The 27,234-nt window shown below is 33.7% G+C and overlaps 4 protein-coding genes across 5 annotated transcripts; 1 reads left to right on the top strand and 3 right to left on the bottom strand.

Annotated features, from left to right (window-relative positions):
* Positions 1 to 2,258: 2,258 nt before the first annotated feature.
* Positions 2,259 to 4,215, top strand: LOC102629267 (uncharacterized). Of its 2 annotated transcripts, none has more exons than XM_006472715.4 (2): positions 2,259 to 2,726; positions 3,662 to 4,215. In XM_006472715.4, the coding sequence occupies exons 1-2, from the start codon at positions 2,387 to 2,389 to the stop codon at positions 4,051 to 4,053; spliced, it is 732 nt and encodes a 243-aa protein (XP_006472778.2). In that variant the 5' UTR covers positions 2,259 to 2,386; the 3' UTR covers positions 4,054 to 4,215. The 2 variants fall into 2 exon arrangements, with proteins under 2 accessions (XP_006472778.2, XP_006472779.2); XM_006472716.4 differs by having other exon boundaries at positions 2,260 to 2,726; positions 3,671 to 4,215.
* Positions 4,216 to 10,262: 6,047 nt separating this feature from the next.
* LOC102624203 (esterase) lies at positions 10,263 to 12,503 on the bottom strand. The gene is made up of 5 exons (XM_015528579.2): positions 12,125 to 12,503; positions 11,565 to 11,783; positions 11,295 to 11,464; positions 10,919 to 11,189; positions 10,263 to 10,738 (listed from the first exon to the last, which is right to left on the bottom strand). Exons 1-5 carry the CDS (start codon positions 12,390 to 12,392, stop codon positions 10,428 to 10,430), a joined length of 1,239 nt encoding a protein of 412 aa, XP_015384065.2. The 5' UTR covers positions 12,393 to 12,503; the 3' UTR covers positions 10,263 to 10,427.
* Positions 12,504 to 18,633: 6,130 nt separating this feature from the next.
* On the bottom strand, positions 18,634 to 21,881 carry LOC107174254 (esterase-like). Its single transcript, XM_015528584.3, has 5 exons — positions 21,373 to 21,881; positions 19,914 to 20,123; positions 19,662 to 19,831; positions 19,201 to 19,462; positions 18,634 to 19,094 (listed from the first exon to the last, which is right to left on the bottom strand). Exons 1-5 carry the CDS (start codon positions 21,635 to 21,637, stop codon positions 18,826 to 18,828), a joined length of 1,176 nt encoding a protein of 391 aa, XP_015384070.2. The 5' UTR covers positions 21,638 to 21,881; the 3' UTR covers positions 18,634 to 18,825.
* A 1,333-nt stretch (positions 21,882 to 23,214) lies between these two features.
* On the bottom strand, positions 23,215 to 26,515 carry LOC102629743 (hypothetical protein). Its single transcript, XM_006472717.3, has 2 exons — positions 26,076 to 26,515; positions 23,215 to 23,952 (listed from the first exon to the last, which is right to left on the bottom strand). Exons 1-2 carry the CDS (start codon positions 26,153 to 26,155, stop codon positions 23,556 to 23,558), a joined length of 477 nt encoding a protein of 158 aa, XP_006472780.2. The 5' UTR covers positions 26,156 to 26,515; the 3' UTR covers positions 23,215 to 23,555.
* Between the last annotated feature and the right edge of the window lie 719 nt (positions 26,516 to 27,234).

Here is a 27,234-nt window from a genome sequence, read left to right on the forward strand (position 1 = left end):
ATTTGGCTTGAAATTTTATCTTGTCTAGTGAATTAAACCCACTGTTTCATCTTATTACCTAGACAATCCTTTTTCTTTATTTCTTTTGTTGATCCAATTACTGGCTCAGTCATTGCCTAATATTAGTTTACGGTGGACCAAGTCTTCTCAATTAATTTTCTTTTGACTAACTGCCCTGACTGTTATAGATAAGCCAGATGACCCTACTTTAAAGATAGTTTGTTTATAGATTAGATTACCATTGACCAGAGCCATTTTAACTTTAAGCATTATTTTTAGGTAACACTGAGGCTCGAAAGGCTATCGGAATGGTGAAAAATAAGCTACAAAAAAAAGGAGAGAAAAAGAAATGGAAAGAGAATTAAGTGGGTGGAATTGTTAGTTGGGAAAAAACTAAACAAGAAAGGATGGCAAGAGGAGACCCACAACCCCAAAATCCATAATTTTTTTGGTGCATGATGTGAACTTGACTTGAAGCCAACCAAAACGGAAACAATTTCTCTTCTCCCCATGTGCCCATTAGTTTGTTTGTTTCCATCACTTTTTAAACCTTTTTAGATGTTTCATGGCCACTCCATAAAAGCGTCCTCTTTTCCTATTTCTTTCTTAATTTTTTCCCCTTTAAATTTCCATTTATTATAACTATAAAATTGTTCATCACACACACTGACACACACGAGCACTTAAGATGCGTCCATGAAAGCGTCCGTGTGTTTGGAGAGGAAAACAGGCTTGAACATAAGAATTTAAAAAGAAAAGGCAATGAAATAATTGATGATGGATTCTTAGTGTAGTCTCTCAAAATACAGACAAAACTATGTGGTTCAGTTGTTATGGAACTTTGCATTTCATGTTGTCGAGAAAATTTGATGAATGGTACAACTAATTAGAGCAATATGAACTTTGGTTCAAACTCATCCCAAAAAACATGATGATAACAATAATACAATTTTTTTTTTCCTTTTCAACCCTGATATTTCCTATGTGTCAAGTTTCAAATGAACGTTTTTGAAAGTGAAGGAACTTCACAAGAAAAATTTCACATAGTTTTGATTTGAAAGTATTTTCTTAAGAACACTCCCAAATATTAAAAAAGGAAAAAAGGCTCTCAAACATTCTCTCAGCTTGAAGATCTGTGTTTTTTAAGTAAGCCCATTAAATGTTATGTGATTTGGAAATGGCGGGACACCACAATTTTAAGGAGATTTGGACCACCAAAAATGATACATGTGCTTCATGCATATAGTTTGGAAAACCCTAGATCTACAGGATTCTTGCCAATCAAAAACTATGTCTATGGATGTGCTTTGGGTTACAACTTAAATCAGCGCCCTACCCCTGTGCATTAATATTCAAAAAAATCAATTGGGAGTCACAAATTTTTTGGAACCCCACTAGACATTTTGCAAGATTCATGCCAAACAACATGGCTGTGCTTTGTGTTACACCCAATCCCTCTGCCCCTTTGCATTTTTATGGTTCCAAATCAAGTTGGGAATCGCAAATATTGACTTGGAAACCATTAAAACCAAACCCACCACTTGCCATTTGCTTAATTGGTCTGGATTTGCCTGATTTCAGCCCCATAATATCTTCATTTTAACTTGATCCCTGCTTAAATCTAGCCAAGAATATCAAGAAAATTAATCATTTAAATCTTCATTAATTTTCTGGTTGGATATCTCTACAAAATTTAGGAGAAAAGTAAACAGAACATGGGGGTATCAACATCATTTGACCCATCTATTAACTTAGACCTAACCAGAAAAGATAGAAGGATTACAATGCAAGAAAAGTTCTTTTATATTGAAAACTTAATCATTGAGAAGAAGATTTGAAAGAAAGTAAAATCACACAGTTAAATTTTCTGGTAACCAAAATACTATTTCAATTTTTTTTTTAATTTTGACATTTTTAATAACTAAAATGCTATATCAATTACATAAATTCTTAAAAAAAGTGATTTCTAATCTATTTTTAGGAGAGATTATATTTTATTTCTATTTAAAAGAGATTTAAACCAAAATATTAAGTGTTTGATAACATATTTATATACAAATGATCACACGTATGACATTACAGTGATCCAGATAAGCTTCTAAAAGCATATATGTTTAATTAAGCAGTAAAATGTTCCTAATTGGCTATCCAAAACAACATTACCCATACCCACATGTTGTATTTTCCAAATTACTTGATATGTTCGTGGGCCATCTATTGATCTTACATATACATTTTCCCAATAATACAAAGTGACTAGCTAGAACCTTATTAATACAAATACAAGTACACATTCTTACAAATTCTCTCTCTCTCTCTCTCTCTCTCTCTCTTTTAAATATTCATGAGTTTCCTCTTTAGCTTTATGACTCTCTTCTGAAAAAATATGCACCCGCTTCACCAAAACAACATGAATGACTATGGAGATGACACGGATTCATCATCATGTTGTTACTTTCATCCCAAACAAGTTGTAATTGGGGTTTGTCCATTATGCTTGAATGAGAGGCTTCTAATCTTGGCTTCAAAGCAAGGCCATTCTTCTTCTTCTTCTTCTTCTTCTTCAGCTCATAGAAGTAAAGTCGTATCAGACAATAAGAAGCAAACCGGTATTAGTAATATTCCAAAGATCTTTGCTCTCGGTTCACTTCTCAATCGCTTCGAATTTCGCCATTGGAAATCTGATATTTCTGATCAACGTGATGCATGCACCAGCAGCCAAGAAGGTAACATTTCTTTTTTTCTTTTTTTTGGGGGGGGGGGGGGGGAAATCTATCAATTGTTGGGTTGGCTTCTTACGTTTTTGCTAATATTTAGTGGTTAATTAAATGGGAATTATTATTTGGATAATGACAAAAGAATGGTCAAAGATGAGCTCGCCGGCTGTTGCTCAGTCAAGCAGCAGTGCTATTTAGAGATCAAGAATCTTTTTTCAGTTTTCTGTTCCTTTGCATAACTGATGAGCATATTTCAGAATTTAATTATTTTTAGTTAATGAAAAAATAAAGACTGAGGAATCAGGCCGATGGTGAATATTTGCAGATAATTTCGTAAACTCTTCATAACACCAGAAATTTTGTCCTAGTTTTGGTAGTTGAGATTTGGTCTCTTTGTTGCATCATAACTCTCTGTTTTCAACTTAAAAATTCATAAATTTCAACCGAAGTTGGTGAGGGAGCGGCATTAATTATTACTCACTACATCATCTAGATTTTCCATAGGCTTTCTGCCAAAAAGAAAAAATAATAATAAATTAATAATAATAACAAGAGTAATAATGGTCTTTTTTTTAAAAAAAAAGAATAATGGTCTTTTTGAAAATTCATGTAATAGGTATTATTTCTTGCTAATCATATTTCTAATTTTATAATTAATAATAAACACAGCATGAGTGTTTACGTGTTTGTCCTTGTCATTCATGTCAACACACGCATAGAAGATAGAAGATAGAAGATGTCTTCTCTTTTTCTTTTTTTCTCTCTCTCTCTCTCTCTCTCTCTCTCTCTCTCTCTCTCTTTCTCTCTCTTTCTTGAACAGTAAGCACTAATCAAAATCCATATCATTATTATTAAAATTTTTACAGTTGCTTTCTTATTTTGTGCCTTTTTTTTCTTTACTTTTCGCTGGAATCAGCCATAATTCACACTCCAATATTATTTAGCTTTTGCAGACTCTTTCATCTCAATAAAGTTTGAAGACAATGGTGTGGCATCATGGGAAAAGGGCACAGTCTCAAAGGTCTCGCTTGACCACTGCAGCATGTCATGGAATAACATCAACAATAGTAGTAATAACAATAAAAATGATAATTCAACCATGGGCAAACAGCCAATTGAGAAGGAGATCAACAAGAGTGTGATAGAGCATGCCAAACAACGTGGCGCGACGCTGAGGTGGCGAAAGCGGATTGGCCACTTGCTTCAGCTGGTAAGGTGGAAGGCTAGGTCCAGTAACAGGGGCAATGTGGATGGTGGAGTCAAGGTGAGGAAAGGCTGGATGAGGACTCTGACAAAGAGAGGAACGGGACCAAAGAATAAAGGGGTTGTTGTATAGAAGAAAAAGGACTTTCGGCTTGGTGGTGCTTGCTTGTGGATTTTCATTTGGCCCATTCACCACTCATGTTTACTCGCTATTATTGAGATCGTGTATGCTGCATATGGTTAACTAATTAAGGGTCAAAATAGCTTTATAGAAAGTGATTTGCTTTTAAAAGAACTCATTGGATTCTTTTTATTTTTTATTTTATTTTTTTCTAATATGTTCTTGTAAACAGAACAGGCTGTGAAAATATCTCTAGGTAGCTTACATTGCTGCAATGTGTTGTGGCTTCAAAATTTTGCTGCATGGTAAATGGCACACATACCTCATAACCCAAAAAAAAAAAAAAAAAAAAAAAATTGGCTTTATATTTCTTCCCATGCTATTAATGCCACGCCCCCATGTTAGTGGCACAAAGTTGGAAACATTCGGGGCCCCATGAGGGCCAAAAAATTATGTATCGGTAGCATTTGTTTTATACTCGTCCAATAATATGTTTACGAACCTTCGAGTTCTTCAAGATTTTGTGTCAATTATAGTTTAATTATTTTAACTTTGTTACTTAATAATCACAAAATCACCAATCACATACTTATATATATATATGATTCCTAATTAATTAACATTTAAATTTCAAAATTTAACATGTATCTCGAAATTATGAATTTTCAAACACCCAGGGACAATATGTCTCCTTAAAATCTTGATGATTATGCTTGAATTTTTTTGCCCCACATGCCGATAAGGGCCTATTAAGCCATTAGTTACTTTGGCTAGAACAAGCTGTCCTAAGCCAAGATCAAGCAATATAGGACCATTTCTCTTAAAAAATAGGACCATTAATGGATGTTGAGAAAAGGCTGAAATGGAGTGGACGAAAATGACAAGACAAAAACAATCACCCAACTCAATCAACAACTACAATACACTAACAAGATGCCGATAAAAAAATCAATAAAACCATGGCTGCATTCGTTTAATTGCATTTGCCTGCGTAATTGGAATTCCATTCTATTGACTACCAAACGCCGGAAAAAGACTAATCAAATAGAAGAAAATATTGGTCGCCTTTAAAAAAAAAAAATTAATAAATAAAATAATTGTGATTGAACTCTTTGCCAACAATTCTATTGTGATGAGCGATTATTATTATTAATTTTCATTATTTATTCTTCTGTTTAGTAATTATGAGTAATTCTGTATTTGCTTTTCTAATCCTCATAATACATCAATGTGTTGACTGCTAATTTTGAAATTCGTTCATCTTGACCCATACAAATTTGACGCACGTACAAGAATAGGTCAACAAACATAGTGTTATCTGTAGAAGATTTTTCGCATCTAGAAGAAAAAAACTCTCTTAATTTGTCAACTGGAGCAGTTAATTAGTTATACGACTTGTTGAAGTCGATTTATTGTGTCTAATTTTATTGCATATAGAATAAGGTTCGCATAATTTGTCGCTAAAAAAAAAAAGGTAGTCAAATGTTTTTTTTTAAGAAAAAATTATTTTAAAAGATTTGGATGGAATGAGAAACTCCACCTGCTAAATATGTGCCCTTACTTTCTACTATTATTTAACTCATATGGCTATAAAGACAACACATATTTATGAATTGAGTAATGATACAGCCACAAACTCTTGTACAAACTGATGTGGCATGATAAGATTAGTTGAATTAAATATCACTTGGCCCACATAATTTGTTTTTATTAATTTATATTTTCATTCAACCAATCAAGTAATGCCACTTCTGTTTGTACAAAATAAGTTTGTACAAGAGTTTGTGGCTGTATCATTACTCTTATGAATTATACCTTCCTTTTCATTTTTCTCTTTTTGAAGTTAAGACACGTTAGATTAAATAACATTCAGAGTTAAATTTCTTTGCCACTCTAGTGGTTCTACCCGACTTAAATCTGAATTAGTCGGGATCTAATGTGGTCTTCGTATACTAAATAATTTAATACACCGAACAAAGATTTCAATTGCTGAGATTTTCTTCTTTACAGACAGTCAGTTTGATCAATATGTTGTTTGTTGTTTGATTGTGAATAGTGCTACGTTCCTTTAAATATCACGTATTTGCGTAAGTGTGGACGTACATATGAGGGGGAAGAACCACGTGTGCAAGAATTATGAATAATGTAATGATTATACTTGTTAAGTAATTTCCTAAGAGATTTTATCTCAAGTGATGTTTTATTTATTCATTAGATAGTGAATATTTATAATTTTTTAAATTATTTATTTAACCATTATCTAATGAATAAATGCTACATCGCATAAGATATTTAATTGATAAGTGTTGCTTTACTTAAATATATAAACATTAGTATTGAGGATCTCAAAAAAAAATCATGAAGACAGAATAAATATGATAAAACAAAGTTTTTGTAAATTTTAATTTTAATTTTTTTTTAATATTTCGGCATCTATTAGTTATCACTTACCACAAAATAATCCTTTTTTACTTTTCATTTTTATGAATTAACATTTATGGTAGTCTTTTTATACTTAAACCCCGACGAGTTATCACCCACGACAAAATAACCCTAATTAAAGATTCTGGTTCCACCATTAACTATTTGTATGTATGTATATTTATACATGCATGCTGCATATATAATAATCTACATAAAAATAAATTGGAAATCGTGAATGTTTGGCATGAAAACCCCTTGACTCTTTCAAGCCACCAAAATTGAAGAGCTAGTTAGTTCACTTGGTTAGAACTCAGAACAATAATAATAATAATAATAATAATAATAATAATAAAGGGGAGCGGCTTGAATTATTTGCTCAGTTGATCTGGTTACAAGATAAAAGCGCTTCTCTGGGAAGCTTTTTTTGGTCAACCCAGCTTTTAATAAGCACATTGCTTTGTTACACTTGTTCATAAAGAGAGAAAATTTTGCTGTCCATAGAGAGGTCCAAAGCATTAATAAAAATTGTAGCATTTTAGACTCGAAGCCATCCTGATAGGCTCTGCTGACTAGCTCACACTTTCTTTCTTCTTCCCTTCAATGCATTTTAATTTGGAACACAGTCCACGTGACAATATCTCTATCCTTTAAGACCATCGAGCAGATTTCAACATGCCTTCTTTCCTTTTTCCTTTTTTTCTTTTTTCCCCTTTTTCGGGGGGCTTGAACTTTCTTTCCTTTCCTGCTTGTTTGCCAAGAAATTTTTGTTGCTTTATTTTTCTTCTATCCTCAGACTGCTGCAAAAGCACAAAGATTCAGATACACAAAAACACAGACCCTACCATATGGGATATGGGCATCTAAAGAAGATTATGCTTCTTTGTTCTTGATGAGAAATTATAGGAAAGGTTACAAAAGAAATTAATTCGTCCGCGCTCAGATACATGCAAATACACACACTCGCATACACATACCATTAAAAAAAAAAAAAAAAACTTTAGTATTTAAATTAAATTTTGTAGAAAGAAATTAAAATACGTAAAGTTGCATGTGACATTAATTATTTTTAGTTTTATTCGAAAATTGAGAACTGCTTCGGAAACTTTGGCAATTAAACAACTCCGAACATGAACATAGAGTAAATTAAATTAATAACCATTATGAATGCGACTCATACATCATGTGGTGGCTTTTTTTTTTTTTTTCATTTCATTTTATTTATTTATTTATTTTTTTTTTTTGGGTGGAATATAACTCATCTTGTGGGGTTCGCTTTTGTTGCTTGTGCTGTTTGATGTGATAAAACGAGTATTCATTCACTTATTGCCACATGAATTCAATTGTTTTTTCTTATTTTCTGGGTATAAAATATGCAAAATCACAGCCAATTCAATCAACACCATGTGCTTAAACAGAGAGACATGCAAGAGACTGGAAAAGACAGCATTTGGTTTGATTGTTTTTTTTTTTTTTTTGACTCGACACGTCTCTCTTACTCCATCCGCTGGGCTTCAAAACATGATGGAATGGCAGACATTGATTTGATTTTATCTGTATTTTTGGACGATATCCATTTAGATTTGCACCTCTCTTTTTTTTCACTTTTTCTCCGTTGATTCATTTTTACGCAATCCTCTTAAAATCCTTCTTTTACAATTAAAAATTATATTTAAGTATAAATATTGTATTATAATCTCACACATATTTTCTTTCTCATCAAAACTCACAAACATAATTTTTTTTCTTCAATAACGAATACAATAGAATGATTATGAATAGAACCCAGTTTAAGAAATTATATGATTTTTAATTGTGTTTATTTAGAAAGAAGGGTATTTTTAACATTAAATTTAATGTAATTAAAAAAAAGATTTCAAAAGAATTTTCCGACTCATTTTTTAAATTTTTATTACTTATGAAGAAAAAAACCCCAACAGGCCCACCCGACCCACCCGACTATGTTGATGTATAGCCCCCTGGCTGAAAAACTTTCAATTTATGGCTTTAAGGCCAGGCTAGTTATTGGACTGGATGTTTAAAACACGATTATGCCCATATCAGCCCAGATAAATTTAGTTGCCTGAAAATTATCTTTTTATTTTCCATGGTTATGCATTAATTCTCAATTAATCTTCGTACTTTCAAAAATTCATCCAGCCATTACTCATCAGATTCATGATTAACAAAAATAAAATAGTCTTTCTTAGAATTAAAAAAAAATAACAGAGGGAAAAACAGAAAGGATTAAATAGGAATTGATCCCCAACCCTATGACTAAAGGGAATTTATCCTAGTTTATTTGGTGCAAGGCCAAATATGAGAATTATTGCATTATTATTTGTACTAGAAATTTTATTCCCAAATTTATGTTCATAATTCAATTTAATTAAGTTCTATGTATGAGCATTGAAAAATATTGATATGTCATATTATTTATTATATTTTTCACACTGCACCCCTTCCACCCTCAACGTAAAAGTGTTCCTCTGAATTGATCCCACGACCTCATGCTTCCACTACAAAAATTAGGATACGTTTTGGAAATAAGAATAAAAAACTATAAGTTGTAACATGCCATGAAATTTGAATGGGCAAAACTTTTTTTTTTTTTCACCTGCAATATATTCAATTTTTTTAATTCAATTATGAAAAATAAAATAATAAAAAAACGCGGTTTATCATGTATGGTCAGAACTCAGGGTGGTACATTAATTTTGTTTCATTAACCCACGTGGCGTTCCGAAACTGAAAATGGTTTATCGCCCGCAATCTATGATGAAGTTTTACGTTAGAAGAATTTTTTCCATTTGCGAGACTGATTAGAATATTGGGGGATTTTTTTTAATACTGTTATACATGACTATTATTGATATTACATCAAATATTATAATTAATATTTACAAACATATATTATATAATTGTATGTCCGCTCCACTCAATTATTGATAATTGAAAAAGAACTGAAACTAACCTCATAATATTTTTATGGAGATTCGAACAGTGCAAGAGTTCTTCCACTAGTAGGGATGACAAAATTCTCCACGGGTTTGGGGTCCCATGGATCCCCACCCCATATGGGATAAATTTTTAAATAATTTTTGGGGAATAGGGTGGGGAGTGAGGGGAAAATAATCCCTAAATTCTTAATGGGGTGGGGTTTGATTTTGTACTCCCCACCCCACCCCCACCCCAATCCCCATTATATATAAATATATTTTTAATTCTTATTTAATAATTTTTATTTTATCAATTATAATGTCAATTAATAATTTTTTTAATTTTTATGCAATATAAACAATATATGAATGAAAGAAAATCCTATAATATTTTTCAATTCTGAAACATTGTTATATTTTCTTTTCTCTTTTAAGGTGCTACGCTCTTTAAATATTTTCCACTTTTAATATCATTTTATGATATTGTTTCAAACTTTTAGATATTTTTTAAAAAAAATTTAAATACTTTACAATATGATGATGATTTTATTTTAAGTCTCTAATTTTTAACTTACTAAAATAATGTATTTATACATATTATAAAATAAATAAATGGGGAATGAGGTGGGGATGGAGAAATCATTCTCCACATGGGGATTTTTCATCCCCGGCCCACTAAATTTATTGGGGAATGGGGTGGGGAATGGAGGCAAAAATTTCTAACGGGGTGGGGAATGGGGTAAGCCTCCCCACCCCCACCCCACCCCATTGCCATCCCTACCCACTAGGCCAAAGACCTATTAATGAATATTGCAGGATTAATTTACTTAGAATGAGACAATAGTATACTTAGAATGATCTTCTCCATGGCAATAAAGTTCTTCTTACGGCTTTAAATCATTTATTTATTCATGATTATTTATTTATTTATTTTTGGCATCATTAATGCCCTAAGAAGCACTCAAGTTACACTTTGTTTTTAGTGCTTTTTGTACATGGACGTGATCATTCTTTTCTGAGCAAGATTTAAGAAATATTGACTAAAGCATTTTGGCCAAGTGCCTTGAGCTGGCCCTCTCTGTGGCATGCCATATTTGGGGGAATAGGAGGATCTGAGAAATCTCCAGTTGAGATTTGGTCGAAAATAAACTTGTTAGCAGCCTCTGTGAAGTGAACTCCATCCCAGCTTACTCGAGCAGAAGGGCGGTCGCACGACGAATCCACAACTATTTTGGTGCCGTTCACAAGACCTGATGCTCCACATACGGCATTAAGGCTGAAGTTGTACTTGTCAATGCCACCATACCCGCAGCAAGCTACCAATGGAAGCTCAAATCCTGCATTACAACATTCTTCAGAAAGGAAAAAGGACGAAACACATTCTCAAGTACGGACGCCTGAATTATGTAAATACGTGAAGTTATAAACAGGAAAAAAAACAAATTAAGATCTTCAATGCAGTGTTGTGTTTATGCGCACTTCTTCGATACCGTAGGTTGTGTGACTTACTGACGTACCATATTTTTTGGGTTCCTTAAATAGGGAGTACTTGATGGAGTAGACATCAACATAAGTAAATGCAGCCGAAGGAAAAGCTTTCCTGAGTTGAACTACAGCTTCCTTCAACTTGAGATTGAAATATTGAGCTAATTCATTGTATGGCTTTACGCAGCCCGCAGAGTCCTTCAACGCTGGTGCTGAAGGAGAATCTAAAAAAACAAAAGCATAGCAACCCAAAGGTCCTGTGTTGTGAATCCAAAATGACCTCCCTCCGGAATTGTATATACTCTGCATCAACAAATTAACCCACACCTCATGTTTTGTTTACAGATATGATCATCAAATAAAGAGATATAATAAACTGTAGCATAGCATTTCTCATGTGAAGGTTACCTTAACGTTGTATGCGAAACTGTTGATTACATCAGGGACAGAGGCATAGATTTTCTCTATAGGCATGTCAGCAAACAAATCGGCAGTAAAATCATTCTGACCAATATCGAAAGTGTATAAAGCTTGGGAAAAGTATTCCTCCTGGGGCATTAAACTTGCATAGATTCCTCCTGCCAAAAAAATCATCGACCAAATTAAGGCTCTAATATATGAAAATAACTATTCCAATATTCATATTGAGGGTTCATGCACTTAGATGAATTAAATAACCTCGTTGTCTGATCATCTGTGATCTGGATTTGAACAGCATGAATTGTGATAATTGGATATCCAAGTAGAAAGGGCTGAATCCGAATCCTTCATTGGTTGGTAGGATTCTATCTGGTACTCTAATTGTTGATCCTCCGGTGGCAAGATTTGCTCCGTGACTGAAATTGGTCCCTACCGAATCAAGGTATGCGCTGAGATACGGCAATCCGAAACTCTCAGCTGAAAAATAAAATAAAATGAAATAAAAGGGTTAGGATCTTATAATCTTGATATAAACTTAATTATAATTTGGGCTCCGCAAAAAAAAAAAAAAAATCAGATACGCGTACATTATTACTCATCTGCGGTTAATAAAATATATTTCTTACGTTTTATTTTATTAACTATGAAATCACCAACTACTAGTTTCACAGCTCAGATCACTTAGAGAATTTTGAATCATAATATACAATAGTATAGAATCAAAATATTTACGTATGAATAAGCAATATGATACACTCTATAGTTGGTGCAATTAAAGTAGCTTATATAGGATAAAAATGAAATAAGCTAAAGGATACCAATGAAATCAATGATGAGACGGCCATCGGAGAATCTGCCGGCCGGCATGTGAAAGTAAGTTTGGCCGTATGGCCAGTTAATAGGATACAAAGCAGCAGAGATCCCACCGGTATCTGAATTGGAGTCCCCGAAGTTAAAGATTGCTGGGAAATTGCAACTATTTGCAGCAAAGGCGGGGCTACTTATTCTAGGCTTAGCATAAGAAGAAGAAAGTAGCATACAGAAGAAGCAAAAGAGAGAGATGCCATTGCTAGGGAGCTGCTGCATAATGGAAGCGATCAGACTTTATTACAAATATTGAAGTATTTTAGTTCATTACCTAAATTCTCAATACACCCAATCTCCAATTCTTTACTCTCTCACTTTTCAATTAGACTGAGAATTGAAGAGAGTGCAAACGAAACCTCTATTTATAAGCTAAGTAATGTTCAAAAGTAAAAAATAATGGGCTTTAAAATAATATATATATTTTTCACATGCCTCCCACTTACTTATCTTTCTTACTTACTCAACAGACTCAGTTAGAAAGATAGTTATTATTATTTATTTTTGAAGAGAATATCATAAATCACCTTCACTTTGTACGTGCATCATTACTCTTTCTTTTAACTTCAATTATGTTTGACATTTTGATCCCATTCTCTAATGATATAACTTAGATGCTAATTGCCACGGGTTCCTTACAAATATTACCTCGGCAGGGATCGCTAATCGCCATGCTGTCAAGTGCAAAAATTAGTATAATTTTTATGGGATTTTGGATCTGTTTGTTTGTTTGTTTGTTTTTCCCCTTTACCAGCCTTAAATATGATGCGTTTTACTCCAATCTTGGCTACAACTGTCTCTAGTCTCTTCTCCTATATGCGTTAAAAAATAATGATATATATTTTTATATCTAAAAAACACTTTTCATTAAAACAGCAAATGATGCCCGAATCCGTGACCATTAAGTCATAGCAGAATAATAATTCCCCGTACCGTCAAAAACCAAATGCCAAAATTCACAATTCAACCGGAACTTTGGATGGGTTTGCAAAATATTAGTATACGTGTCCTCTTTATAGCCAGCGAGTGATGGTAGGACTGTTCTTATTTTATTGGAAAATTAAGATGCCTTAACTAAAATATTTTCGACTGGATCAGCCTTGAGCCGGCCTGCATGCCACTCTTGGGAATATAGGAGGATTCAGAGAATTTTTCTTGAAACAAACTTGTTAGCAGCCCCGGCGTAGTGAGTTCTATCCCAGTTTACTGGACGTATCGACTACAACATGAAAGCTATTGACATTACCTGCTCCTCCACAATCAACGTTAATGCCTTGATACCATAGTTGTAATACCCAATGTCACCATAGCCACAGCAAGCTACAAACGGGAGCTCAAATCCTGCGTTAAATTTTTCAGAAACCTGTAGGATCAGGCATATGATAGCTAAATATAAATAAACAGAACTTTTCCAGTGCAGGGGTTTCACGTGTTTTATAAATACATATTTCAACTATATATCAGTTACTAGATATATATTAAAGAAAGAAAAAAAAAGAAAGAACTCTTCTTATCGATAGTATGCGTGTCCTTGTTTGCATTACTTTGTAAACAAATTAATGTTAGGTGTGACTTATTGACTTACCGTATTTATTGGGTTCTTTGAACACGCAGTACTACTTGTTGCAGTGTAAATGCAGCTGAAGGAAAAGCTTTCCCGAGATGAACTACCGCTTCCTTCAACTTGAGATTGAAAAACTGAGCTAATTCATTGTAAGCGGTTTACACAATCCCCATAATCCTTCAATATTGATGATAAGGGAGAATTATGCCCTATTTAGAATTGATGTTAGACGGCTATAACTTTTTAACCTATGGTATTAAAATATTTGGTAAACTTAATATTGTTGTTTATAAACTAAATTGATTTAGTTTTATATTTATATGATGAAAAATTTATTATATCTTTATTAATTTTATTAAAATTATTATTTAAAAATTATAATTACTATATATTATTAACTTTTATTTTATCATTATAATTTTGTGCGCAGCACCATAATTCCAAACAGTACCTTACCAGAAAATAAAACCCAAACAATCTAAAGATCTTAAGTTGTGAATCCAAAATGACCTACCTCCTGAACTGTATATCAGTATATACTTTGCATCAACAAAACTACCCCGCTGTAGACTTTAGCAATCTGAGAGCGACTACAATGTAGCATTTCTCGTCTGACGGTTACCTCAATATTTGATAAGAGACTGTTTATTACATGGTAGCAAATAAAGCAGCAAGTAAAATCATCCTGCGCAACATCAAAAGTGTATAAAGCTCCGGAAAAATATTCCTCTTTGGACGTTAAATTGTCAAAGACTCCTCCTGTAAAAATGATCATCGATCAAATTAAGGATGTAATATCGAAAACAAATTATTCCAATCAGTATTAAGGGTTCATGCAATTAGCTCAAATAATTAATTAATTACCTTGTTGTCCGGTTATCTATGACGGGGATTTGAATTGTTTGAATTATTGGAACTGCATGTCCAAGCGAAAAGGACTGAATTCACTGATACCACGTATGATTGAAGTTGGTAGTCTAATAATGGATGATGTTGTGGCAAAATTTGCACCATGTTCAATAGCAGCTTCCAGGGGCGGATCTATTAAGGGACTGCCATGGGGCATGGCCGCTGTAAAATAAAATAATAATAATAATAATAATAATAATAAAAATAATTTATTGCTTAATATTTATATTAAAATAAACATATATTAAAAAAATACTTATTTTATAGGCTTGAAAAAAATTTTTGGCCCCTCCAGTCAAGATTGGCTTGGCTTGTTCCGCCCCTGGCTGCTTCAATCAATCGTAAGTCTTGACAACGAGGATTGTTAGCCTGCAGCGGACCACTTATTGAAAAAGACCGAACAGGAAAACTTCGCAACGAAAGTGACCCGGGTCGTCCTAGATTGAGAAGGAGAGTGGTCCGTAAAAATCAACACCTCTGTGATCAATATTTCAATCTAACCAAAATCTTTATATGTATACTTTTATTTTCATTTTTCAATCCTATATATGGTTACGAGCACATGACATGATATTACTAGACATTACATATTGAAAGCAACACCGATAATTTGATATAGAGATGGTTTTGCACCAAAACACTTGTGTATTGCTCTTATCCGCATTTTGTAAAGTATAAACGTATTTTCTGCATGATCTTTCATGTATGCAACTTATTATTGACAGATAATAACGTTTTAGCACTTTTTTTTTTTTTTTTGGAAATGAATCGATGGTTAATAAATTAAGGCATTTCAGACTCCTAATAGAAGTACCATAAATAATTTTACTAATTAATTACCAACAAAATAAGCCGACATTTCAAGTCAAAATGCATAATTTTGAATGCCTGAACAACCAACCAAAATTAAATAATAAGCTGAAAATGAAGTATATATAGCAATGTGATACCAATGAAATCACTCATGAGGCGTCTATTGGAAAAACTCTGAGATGGCTTGTGAAAGTAGTTCTCTCCCTAAGGCGAGTTTCGGGGAGTAAAAGCAGCCAATCGTCCAGCATCTGAATTGGAGTCCAAAATTAAAGATTGCTGGAAGCAAAAGAGAGAAATGTGAGGAAGCTTCATCATGGAAGTGAGACAAGAAAATAAGTCTTGATGTGAGGAATTACTGAGATATAAGTACGGATATGGTAAAAAAGGATCCAGCAAAACATCAAATAACGTCTAGGAGTTAGGTAAAACAAGTGGCTTAGGTGGAGGTACATAAAACAAAATGGATGAGGGCTTTTTTTTTTTTTTTTCCAATTTTAAGCTGAATGATTCAGAACAATATCTTTCCAAACAAGATGTATGATGCTAATGCAAAATTGTTCGATGAAATGCCTGAATGACGACAATGAATCCGACATGACAAATAAGCTTAAGCTGCAGTTCGAATGACATAGACAAATCAAGTGACATGGAACCCTGAGTAAGCTAGCTCACAAGAACACGCCAGAATGCGGTGAAGATAAGAACCTAGAGATATGAAGACAATGAGCATGCGACTAAGCGGAGCACAAGCAGTATCAGTCATTGGATTCAATCAATAGTAACCATAGGATTAGTGTAACAGCTGTGAACAGAGAGCAAGATACATGCGTTCTTATCCTAAGTTCAAGGAATGAAAATTCTAGCTTTGCATTCTCAAAATTTTCTCTTTGCATTTGTCATTCTAGTTTCATATTTTATCTAGCAGTGTACTCTTTGGATCTTTTTGATAGATAATAGACAAACTTAGCTACAAATGAACAGTACACGAGGACACTTGTTGACTAGAAATCGAAAGCAACGGCCATCTTGTAGATATTACCATTTGAAAAACTACAAGGCATTCATAACTCATGCACTGATGCACCTCCAAACTAATCACACTGTTTATTTTTAGTATTGCAGTCATTTGTTTCCTGGTTATTCATTTATGGTTTTCTTCTATTATCAAAATTTCAGCCCATGGGGCATGGCTAAGATTAGTGTTGGCAAAAGCCTGGGCCAGAGTTGAGCTCGACAAATCTCGGGCTAAGCCACTTTTTACGTGGCAAATTTAATTTGTACAAAAGTATTTTTATAATTATTTGTGTCTAAATATCAACTAAATGCGATGTTAGCTTTAATCTTTTAATCCACTTGTGGGATAAAATCACTAGTTATGAACTACAAAATTGCGTCGGTTGGATATTTGTTGTTAGTTTTGATGTCTAGATAAGGGATATTTCATGCCATAAATGATCAATCTCTATAAAAAAAAAAAAAAAATTAAAAAAAAGAATCTATCATAATATTAGTTGGAAAAACCAAATATCAAATTTAACCAAATCGATTGGATAAATTTCGGGGCTAAAGATTCGGCAAAGGCTCACAATGGGCGAGCTTAATACTGTTAATGCTAGGGCCAGGACATTACCTAAAAGTCCTGAAAACGACTCTTAAAAAATAATTATAAAGAAATCAAAAATAAAACGAGCACAGTGTAATTCACGTATACACTCACACATTTGACCCCACACGAAAGCCTGATCTATCATCAATTTACCATTATCAATCCTCAACACTTTTACCTCCACAAGAGCAAAGTCTAAAGGTTGTCGCTGCTGCAGCCACCCAAACAACAACTATTCACTTCTATAAAGATAATTGATCAATAATAAGTAAATAAGACAAAACATAAACCCAAAGCCTATAAAGATACAATATCCTTAAAGAAGATTCGCAGTGTAGTGATATTTTATCTTCCCAAAAATACTTCCTAATCTGTGTTTGGGGAACATTCTTGACAGAAGATAGATACGAGCGTGGTTGAAAGGTCCTTGTTTCGATTCCCACCCTATTAACATCTTACTTTCTCAATGACACTTAGATTATATTGGTGTTTGTCTACCAAAATACAACGTATCTTAACAATGTTGGCAGCACAACCTCACTACTTTCAATGAACTTTATTATACTAAAACATAAAACTAGAGAGTATTTACTTGAAAAATCACTTAGATTTTGGTATGTTTTGCAAATGTAGTTGGAAGCCAATTTATAGAATTAGCGGCTGGCAATTTGTGTCCAGGAACATGCACTAATTTCAGAATTCAAAATCCTAAATTAATTTTTGAAATTTAAATCAAACCAGCCACGTTCATCCTTATAACAGCCTTTTAGTAATTCAAATTTGGAGAGTACGGTTTCACCAAACGCCCAAACCAGCCAAGATCGATTTGTACACGCTGAACACGAGCGCACGTAAGACAAGGCCAAATTGACCCCAATTTCATACTCCCTTGTGCAAAAGCGTTAACAGAAATTAAATCTGTAAGTATATATATCAAGCCTTTAGTTCTTAATTATTTTGTCACTGTGGGATTTACCACTATTCACTTCAATTTTTCTAAACCAATGATAGCAAAGTTAGAGGCGACTTTTAATTTGAAGGGTCAAACTTTTCGAAGATCAACGCCCTTCATTTCAATTTAAAGATCAGGCTAAGGCTTGGCCCAACCAGGGCCCGTTAAACGAGATGTACGATTAAACGACGGTTGCTTGGCAAGTTTTGGATTTGTTTTTGGGGTTACGCACTTACGCTAGGGACGGGACGACTCGTCGTGCTTGCAATTTCCAATTTCGACAGCGTCGTCGTTTAATTTGGAGCTGAGGTTTACGTAATTAGTGGATGATAGTTTAATATTCAAACTTTAATTTTTAAGTTCAAAAGATTGAAAGTTACTACAAGACAATTATATATTATCCATTAGCTAACTTACCTTTGTACGGGTGAACATAAAAAATTGCTTTCAAAGATTGTTCTTCATGGATCAACCCATTTATTGTTTTATTATTGATCAATTTTGGTATGCCTGCAGACTGTAGTTACCCTAATATATTTTTTTTTAATTATTAATTTTTTGAAAAAGGTGAGATGGCTGGTAAAGTCCAATTTTCAACTTGGGTGATAATAATTAAAAGTATATAAAACGATTAAATTTTATTTGATAGCAACGAAAAAAATCCTGGGTTTATATGATTTTCGTTGGGTACAAAGCAGTGCGTGCAGTTTATTAAAAATAATAGCCGTCCAACAATTTATTAATTAAATTCGATGAGAGTGAAAGCATATTGTTTATTCACGTGCATATGCACCAGCATATGGCTTCTAAATTAATCAATCAAAGCTCTGCGACATGCCATCTTCAATGGAATACGAGGATCTGAGAAAGCTCCAGTTGAGATTCGGTCGAACACAAACTTAGCAGCAGCCTCGGTGTAGTGAATTCCATCCCAGTTTACACGAACTGAGGGACGATCACAAGAACCAACAATGAATTGAGTGCCATTGACAGTAGCCAATTGTCCACATTCAGCAGTACCACTGTAATTGTACTCATTGTCACCATAGCCACAGCAAGCTACCGTTGGAAGCTCAAATCCTGCGGTTCATTATAGTAATAAACAATTTAACACGTGACTGAAAAAAAAAAAACATGCAACTTGACGCATTAAACTTGTAACCCAAGCCTTCATATGACTAACTACCATATCTTTTGGGATTCCTGAATAGAGAATACTTGACGGAGTAGACATCCACGTATGTAAATGCAGCTGAAGGAAAATCTTTCCTCAGTTGAACTACAGCTTCTTTCAGTTTGAGATTAAAATTCTGGGCTACTTCATTGTAAGGCTTTGCGCAACCGGCAAAGTCCTTAGCTGAGGGAAAATTGGCTAAAATATAGGGCAAGCAGCCGATTGGCCCGGTGTTGTGGATCCAAAATGATCGAGCCCCCAAGTTGTATATGTTCTGCAAATCAACACAACTTCACTATTAGAGCCCATTAGGAATTGAGGTGCTCACGCTTTTTACCTTTAATGCAAAGTAAAAGTAAAACCAAGATGCCCAAGCCCAAATGTACAGTAATCAAAGATCTTAGCTGTTGTACTTTAAACTGAAGCATACTATGTATAGTCATAAACTTGGCTTTAGTTACTGGCCAAAATACCTTAACGTTTGCTGAGAACTTGTTGATTATATCAGGGATAGATTCATTAACTTCCTCCACAGACATGTTACCAAAGAAGCCAGCACCAAGATCATTCTGACCGATATCAAAGGTGTATAGAGCCTTGGAAAAATATTCCTCTCTCGGCATTAAACTTGCAAATATTCCTCCTGCAAAAAAGATCCAATCAAGGCATAATATATAAAACAAGTTGGATGATATCTAAGACAATTCATGTTTTATGGAACTAACCTCGATTTCTGATAATCTGTGACCTGTTTTTGAATTGACTGAATTGTTGCAACTGCACGTCCAAGTAAAAAGGACTAAATCCGCCACCGGGTATGATTCTGGTTGGTAGTCTAATAGTTGATGCTGCTGTGGCAAAATTTGCTCCATGACTGAAGTTGGTTCCTAGAGAGTTAAGGTATGCGCTGATATATGGCAGATCAAAGCTCTGAGCTGAAATTTCCATTTTTTTTTTCAGTTAAATTGGTGAAATATCAAATTCTCTTGAGCAAAGGCTCAATTCGCAAGTAAAAGAAAAAAAAAATTAAACTAGGGAAAGAATTAGGAAAAAAAAAATCAAGAGCACATCCGTTGGTGCATATTTTAATCCAACAAAATCTTCAGCTATGTGCATCTATTTTGAATTTACAATCGTGTAGAAAGTTACAAACACGTGACATGATTTTACTAGTCATTTTAGTTTATAGTACTGTTTTTTTATTGTCGAAATTCACATGTTACGTAAGCCGAGCAGTACTGATAATCCGATGTAGCGATGACTTTGGAGCAACATGGAATAACAAATCCACGGATAGTATTGCTCCAGTTCACATGTTGAAAACTACGGACATATGCCATGCATGCAACTTATTACGCACACATAACATACTGATTATCTTAAATTTTTGGAATTGATGGCCAATAAGATAAGCTAAAGTAAAGGTGTTTTAGTCTCCTAACCACTTGGGCTTAGCCAAGTGGTTATAACCATTAGGCTTAGCCCAATGGTTATAACCACTTCCTCACACCATTGAAAAAAGTGATTTGAGTCTTCGCAGATGCGATATAAAAGTTTAATTTAATTTTTTTTCTCAAAATTTAAGTAAAGATATTTTTTTTTAAGAAAAGAGTTGACGTCTCTTAAATATTTAAAAGGGTTAAAATTAAAATAATAACATCTCTTAAATATTTGAGAGACTTAAAATTTAAACATTCATCCTCCTGATAGACTATCATAAATAATTTATTAATAACTATCATAAATAATTTAGAAATTAATTCGCAACAAAATTAGGTGGCACCTCTAATGAAATTTTACTGCATATACAAAATATGATTGGTGAAAGTGGGGGACAGTAACTAGATGTTATAAAATAAAGATCCTTCTATCTTTCATGCATGTTAGGTCGGGATTTTCATAAAATAAATATATATATATATTAGCGATGTGTCGGTATCAACGACGCTAAAAAATTTTAACTGATGTCAGAATTTTTGGTACAATTCCCCCACGTGCATAAAGTAGCTTTTTCGAGGCTAGTTTGGGAAAAACATGTTGCAAAAACTTAAAATCCGCGGGCCTACAATCGTTAATTTTTAACTCTTACTCCAACCAATTATCCGTCAAGCAAAAATTCAGTGGACGAAATTTTCAAGGCATTGTGATAAATCAGCTGAAAATGAAGGTAAAGCAAAGTGGTACCGATGAAATCGATGATGAGACGTCCATCGGAGAATCTACCCGCCGGCATGTGGAAGTAAGTCTCGCCATAAGGCGAGTTTGGCGGAGTAAAAGCGGCGGCCAATCCACCAGAATCCGAATTCGAGTCGCCCAAGTTAAAGATCGCTGGAAAATCACAAGGTTTCTCAGCAGAGACAGGGCTGATTATAATAATACTAGCACACGAAGATGACAATAGCATACACAAGCAAAAGAAAGAGATGTGAGGGTGAGGGAGCTTCATCATGGAGACAAGAAGATAAACTCCTGATGTGAGAAATTATTATTGAGAGATGAAGCATGGTTTATAAATAGGCGAATGCTATGTTACATTTCACGTAACATACACATTTTCGCGTAAATTGTATGGCTCATAATTTGTGTGGTTATTGTGAAGTATGTATGTTACATATAGACTTTTTATAAGGGTTTAATTATAGTGTCATAGTTGTATGGTACCAAAGCTGGATTCAGTCATTAAATTTAATTTTAGTGACAACTGTAGACTAAATTTAATGATTGAATCTAACTATAATAACATATAATTGTGGTACCGTAACTTTACCCCCTCCCCTTATAAATATATATAGTGATGAAAAAGTGGAATTTTACAAGTATGGGAAGGTACTTGATATTTGATTGATTGATTAGTAGGCGCAACGACAAGTCAAAATACAAATTTTTGGTTTTATAAATATTTTATATTCATCTTTGGTAGGAGCAAGGCGCAGCCGGATACCATAATTACACTGAAAAATTGATGCATCGCCTACACTGTAGTCCTGACTATTCTTAAAACAAGTTAGAATTTGGAAAAATTGACTTTGCAAGTTCAACTCATCTTACCTAACGTATACTCCTCAACTACTATTGATATTGGTGACATTTTCGGAAATTCCAGACATATGTTATCGTAACTTAATGAACAGTCCATTAAAAAAACGCAGTCATACAAGCAATGAAATGTACGATCACCTACTTGGCAAATTTTGTTTGGTGGTATGCTATGGGACGGGACGACTTGTCGTGCTTTCAATTTCCAATTTAGAGCTTGAGTGCCGTGGTTTATTTGATTTGAAGATTTGGTTCGTATAATTTTCGGATGCTAGTTTTATATTTAAGTTCAAATGATTGGAAGGTTCTGTAAGACAATTACATATTATCCGCCGCGCTGACTTAGAGGTAACGGTGCACAAGAAATATTGCTTTCAAAGATTGTTCATTCTTCGCGGATCAATCCATTTATTCTTGATCAGAGTTGTTAGATTACCTCTGTTAACGCTAACGGTGAGTCGGTGAGGTTTGAAGATCAAACATTTCATCATTCGTCATATCAAAACCTAAAATACTATATCCACAACCCACACGTCTAAGCTGTATCAATCAATTTCTATCAGAATTGATCTCTTTCTCTAAAAAATCAAAATTAGAATTAACCTCTGTCAGCGTCACCTCATATCTATATTTCATGTTCTAAAAAGGTAAATGTTAATGTTTAATTGTTTATAGCAGCCGGTCAAGGAGTGGGGGCATTTTTATCCTAGTTAAAATAGCAGGGACCTCGCAATAATTTTCGTTTTAGAATAATGAGATTTACACACACACAGCATTTTCACATTCATTCCTAAACCAGCTGTGATCTATCATAATAAGAGTTTCGGAATCCGCTAACTACGCTCTAATCGGATAGTATAAGTCCACTCATGCGCGTTAATAAAGAGAAATTTTCTTCCAACCCTCAGCAGATTTCTAAGAACGTTATCATGAATTTGGCAATTTGCCACAGTCCACTAGCTAATTGCTCGTGAAAAGAAAAAAGAAAAATGCTGCAAAAGCTAATGCTCCTTCAAGCTCTTCAGTCATTCAACTCAAATTTAACATATATCACAATCTTTTACACTCGAACTGGAAGCTGCTTCCTAACTTCTATCGACAATTAATTCAACTCCCTTCTAACTCCACAGTTTTTCTCTCACTTCATGTTTCTGATACCTCAGTATATAGATCTTATAGAACAAGGTAAATACAAAGACAAAAATAAATATAAAACAAAAGGACTCAAAAGCATCTATACAAAAATAACCACACAGAGAAAATTCTTAGTATAACGTTGCCAATGCCATTCATATATCACAAATGATGAAGAAGAAGCTCAAGCCGTATTATCATGAGAAGAGTGGAATGCCAGATTCCTCACTGGATGAAGGCTGTAAGGCACGTATTCTAACATCATATTTCCTACGACCAGAAGCACCAGGGACTGAAGGTGAATCTGATCCATTTGATTTGGGTGAGTATGCTGAGGTTTTGTCGGTATAAGCAATTCCAATAGGGTTACCACACTTACGGCAGAGAAGTTTGGTTCTATGGCGCAAAATGCCCCACGAGTTTTTGGAGAAGTGGGGTATGCATTGCAACTCATCAACTTGAGTAAATCTGCTCTCATCTATGTCTACGAACGATATTATCCCTCGCTTCATAGATTTTCCGTATTTTAATCCAATAGATGAGATGTTTCTATTACAAGAGCTAAGGTTTAGCTCATACCCACAAGAACCACAGCTGCATGAAAAACCCGGTGTCATGTTCTCTCTTTATAAATAAAATCAAGATTTTCTATAAAATAAAATAAATCCAACTACGTTTTGAAAAACCAAAGAAAATTCAACTTTAATCTAGAATACCCAATTTTTCTTGGTATTTCTAACTCAGTCTACCAGTCATTCAAAGCAAGAAACAGAAATACAATTGATCTTAATACTTTCCCTTTAGATGATAAGATAATAGCTAAGGAAGGCATCATAACGTCAAGGAAAGTAGGTGATACATTGAATACAGACATTGGGTTCCAAGATATCATCAGACACCTTAGAATTGATTGCTAATATTTGGTTCCCTTCCTAATGAATATCAAAATATTGAATTTAATGACAGCTTCCAGTAGCAAAAATGAAAAGTATGTGCATTCAGACAGTGAGAACAGTTGATTAACTGATCGATTCTATGTGGTTTCTAAAGTGGTCCTATCAAGCATAAAGGTCCAATAATAAAACTCTGATTCCCCAACTTGCCTTCAATTGATATCATCACAACATGGGAAGCTGAAAACCAAGAATCACAAAAAGTTGCAGATAAGTCCAAATAGAAGCATGTATCAAGTGACAGGTTCCATTTGTTACAGGTTGTTGATAGTTTAATTTTGAAAAAATGCACAATTTACATAAGCTATGAAATCCTGAAACATTCAATATGATTATTTGAATTTTCAAAAGAATACAATTTTTCTGATTACCAATATTTTCATCCCAATGAATCGCAACCAATTTGACATTGTCAAGTGGATGCTGCAGAATTTGTAATGAATTTCATGTTAATGCCAACTCAGCTATTAAATAGAAATATAGAATAATTGGTAAACAAGATAAATGAATAACACTACCCTTTACAGAACAATACTGCTATGGAACATAAATTACTTATTTGTAAATTACAAAATGTTAACAAATGGCAATCATTTGGCCAAAAAGAACAAAGTAACTTGCCTTAGGGAAACTAGTTGCAAAAGCCTAAAATCAGCCAGTATCCACTGCATTTCACTCAAAATATCTATTATCTGATTATGCTAAAGCTTGACATTTCTTGGAGATTCAACCTTTCCATTTTGTTATACATAGTTGTCCACCAACCAGGTTAGATATAAGTAATCAATACAAAAGCAAGATAGAATTCATGAACACATATAAACCTCTTTTATTTTACATAAACTACAGAGTAACTTGAAGAACATTAAGTTGCTACACATACACTTAGATTCCCAAGATCAACATATCTAAATACGCATCAAATGTTATAATTTCGGAAAAATATTAAGGCTATCGATCCTAGCACCATGTTACTACTCACTAAAAGCTCAAGGTACCAATATGTCAAGCATCTAATAAAAATAAACATCTCTACAGACAAACAAGACTACCACAAAGCCCATCAAAGACACAAATGACTAGGCACCTTTCCACGGTCATCAAAAAGTTAATGGAACCATTTTTCACTAATCCGGAAAACCCGTAACCAATGATTGACCCCATAAGCTTTAAGCTATGAACATTTTAAGCAACAGAGTAGTCAAGAAACAAAGGACTATACTTTGTCAATCAGGTAAAGAAAACAACATCTTCAAACATCCCACTTGAAATTCTCACCAACAATTAAGAATATCAGCCATATATTGCATAAGCCATCAATTAAAACATTCAAATTGCAAATCATCTGAACTTTTACGAGATCACCAAAACTGCAGATATCAAGAAATTTCGAGCTTGATCGAGTTCAAACAATCTAAAACTAGAGAGCAGGGTCTATCAAAACTACTCAACCCCAATTAGCTAAAATAGTTTTACAACTAGTAAAAAACTTTTTAGTGGGAAATCACAAAAAGTAGCTTTTTACTCTTCATTTGTGTTTCCATACTTCAATTCAATTGCCAATATTGCCATCAGCACAGCCGTTCCGCTAATCTAAACTTAAAGTGCAAAGCTTTACCGAGTTAAGCCATTAATTAAACCATTCAAACAGGGCCCAGAAATTACTGCACAAAGCAGATTTTTAAAAATTCCCAATTAAATTAAACGAAAAAAAATCCAAAAACATAAATTGCGCGAGTAATGGAGAAGAGACAGAATAGAGACCTGTAGCTAACATGTCTTTGAGAAATCGATGAAGAAAAGGAGTGATGGTGACTTCCATTAACATACACAGATTCCTCCATTTTTTTTTCTTATTTTGGTTTCCACAGACAAATCAACGGCTCTGATCGTGTCTGTGACTCGAGCAAAGCTTAACAACTGAGCAAAACAATTGAATCAACTGCCTCGAAGCTAACCCGAACTGAGGAGGCAACCGTTAAGTAGCGGATGAAAAGGGAAAAAAAAAACGCATAACCGTCTGAATCGGGTGAGTTTAAGCAGTTTCTTCGAAATATTGCAGGGGTAAACAGAAAGTTAAAGCTGAGAGCGGAGATGGAGGTGGCTCTTTGTTTATCCTTTACTTGCTAGTTTCACGGGGGCTATAACGGAAACATTGAAGCTTCTAATTATAATTTTTTTTTTCTCTAAAATAATAATAATAACAAATAGTAAGAAGTATCATATCTTTTCATTATAAAAAATTATGCGGTTTGTCCATCCCAAAAAAAAAAAAAAGAAAAAAAAAGAAAGGAAAAGCAAATTAATTGCTGAACTATTTTCGGATTATGAAATTAATTATCTGTTTATTTATGTCGGTGGTCCTGTGTTTATGTGACACGTATGATCGTCTTCTATTAATGAGGTTGGTTGTCTGCCCATCATACGACTTTGTAAAAAACTTGATCAGTGGGGTAAGTTTCGTATATTGATTGATATTCAAATTTTCTATTTTTCATTTGGTTTATTCAAAGTTTAATGATTGAGGGCAGTTTTAGGACCCATTTAGGTCATTGGGTGAGCCAAGGACAGAATATAATTAGTTTTTACAATTTAAGAAAAAAAAAACCCTAATGTGATCTTACAAGATTTAATTTTGTAAGAAGGGTTAAACTACTTTGTATTTTTGTTGTACTTAATCTAATATGCCTCGTATTTTTGTTTCCCTCGTATTAACTGAGATAAGTAAATTGGGTCAAATTCTACAAAATTCCTTTGATGCTTAAGTTATTTTAATTTGTGAAATCTTTTTTCTTCTCTTAGTTATTAGAGATTTGCAATGTTTGCAGTTATGTAATTGTATTTTATTATTGGGAATCATCATAACTTAAACTTAGTCTTTAAGTCTTATCATGTATATTGTAATTAAGCCAAATGTAATCTT

Source organism: Citrus sinensis, chromosome 5 (genome assembly GCF_022201045.2).
Source record: "Citrus sinensis cultivar Valencia sweet orange chromosome 5, DVS_A1.0, whole genome shotgun sequence".
NCBI classification, from domain to species: domain Eukaryota; kingdom Viridiplantae; phylum Streptophyta; class Magnoliopsida; order Sapindales; family Rutaceae; genus Citrus; species Citrus sinensis.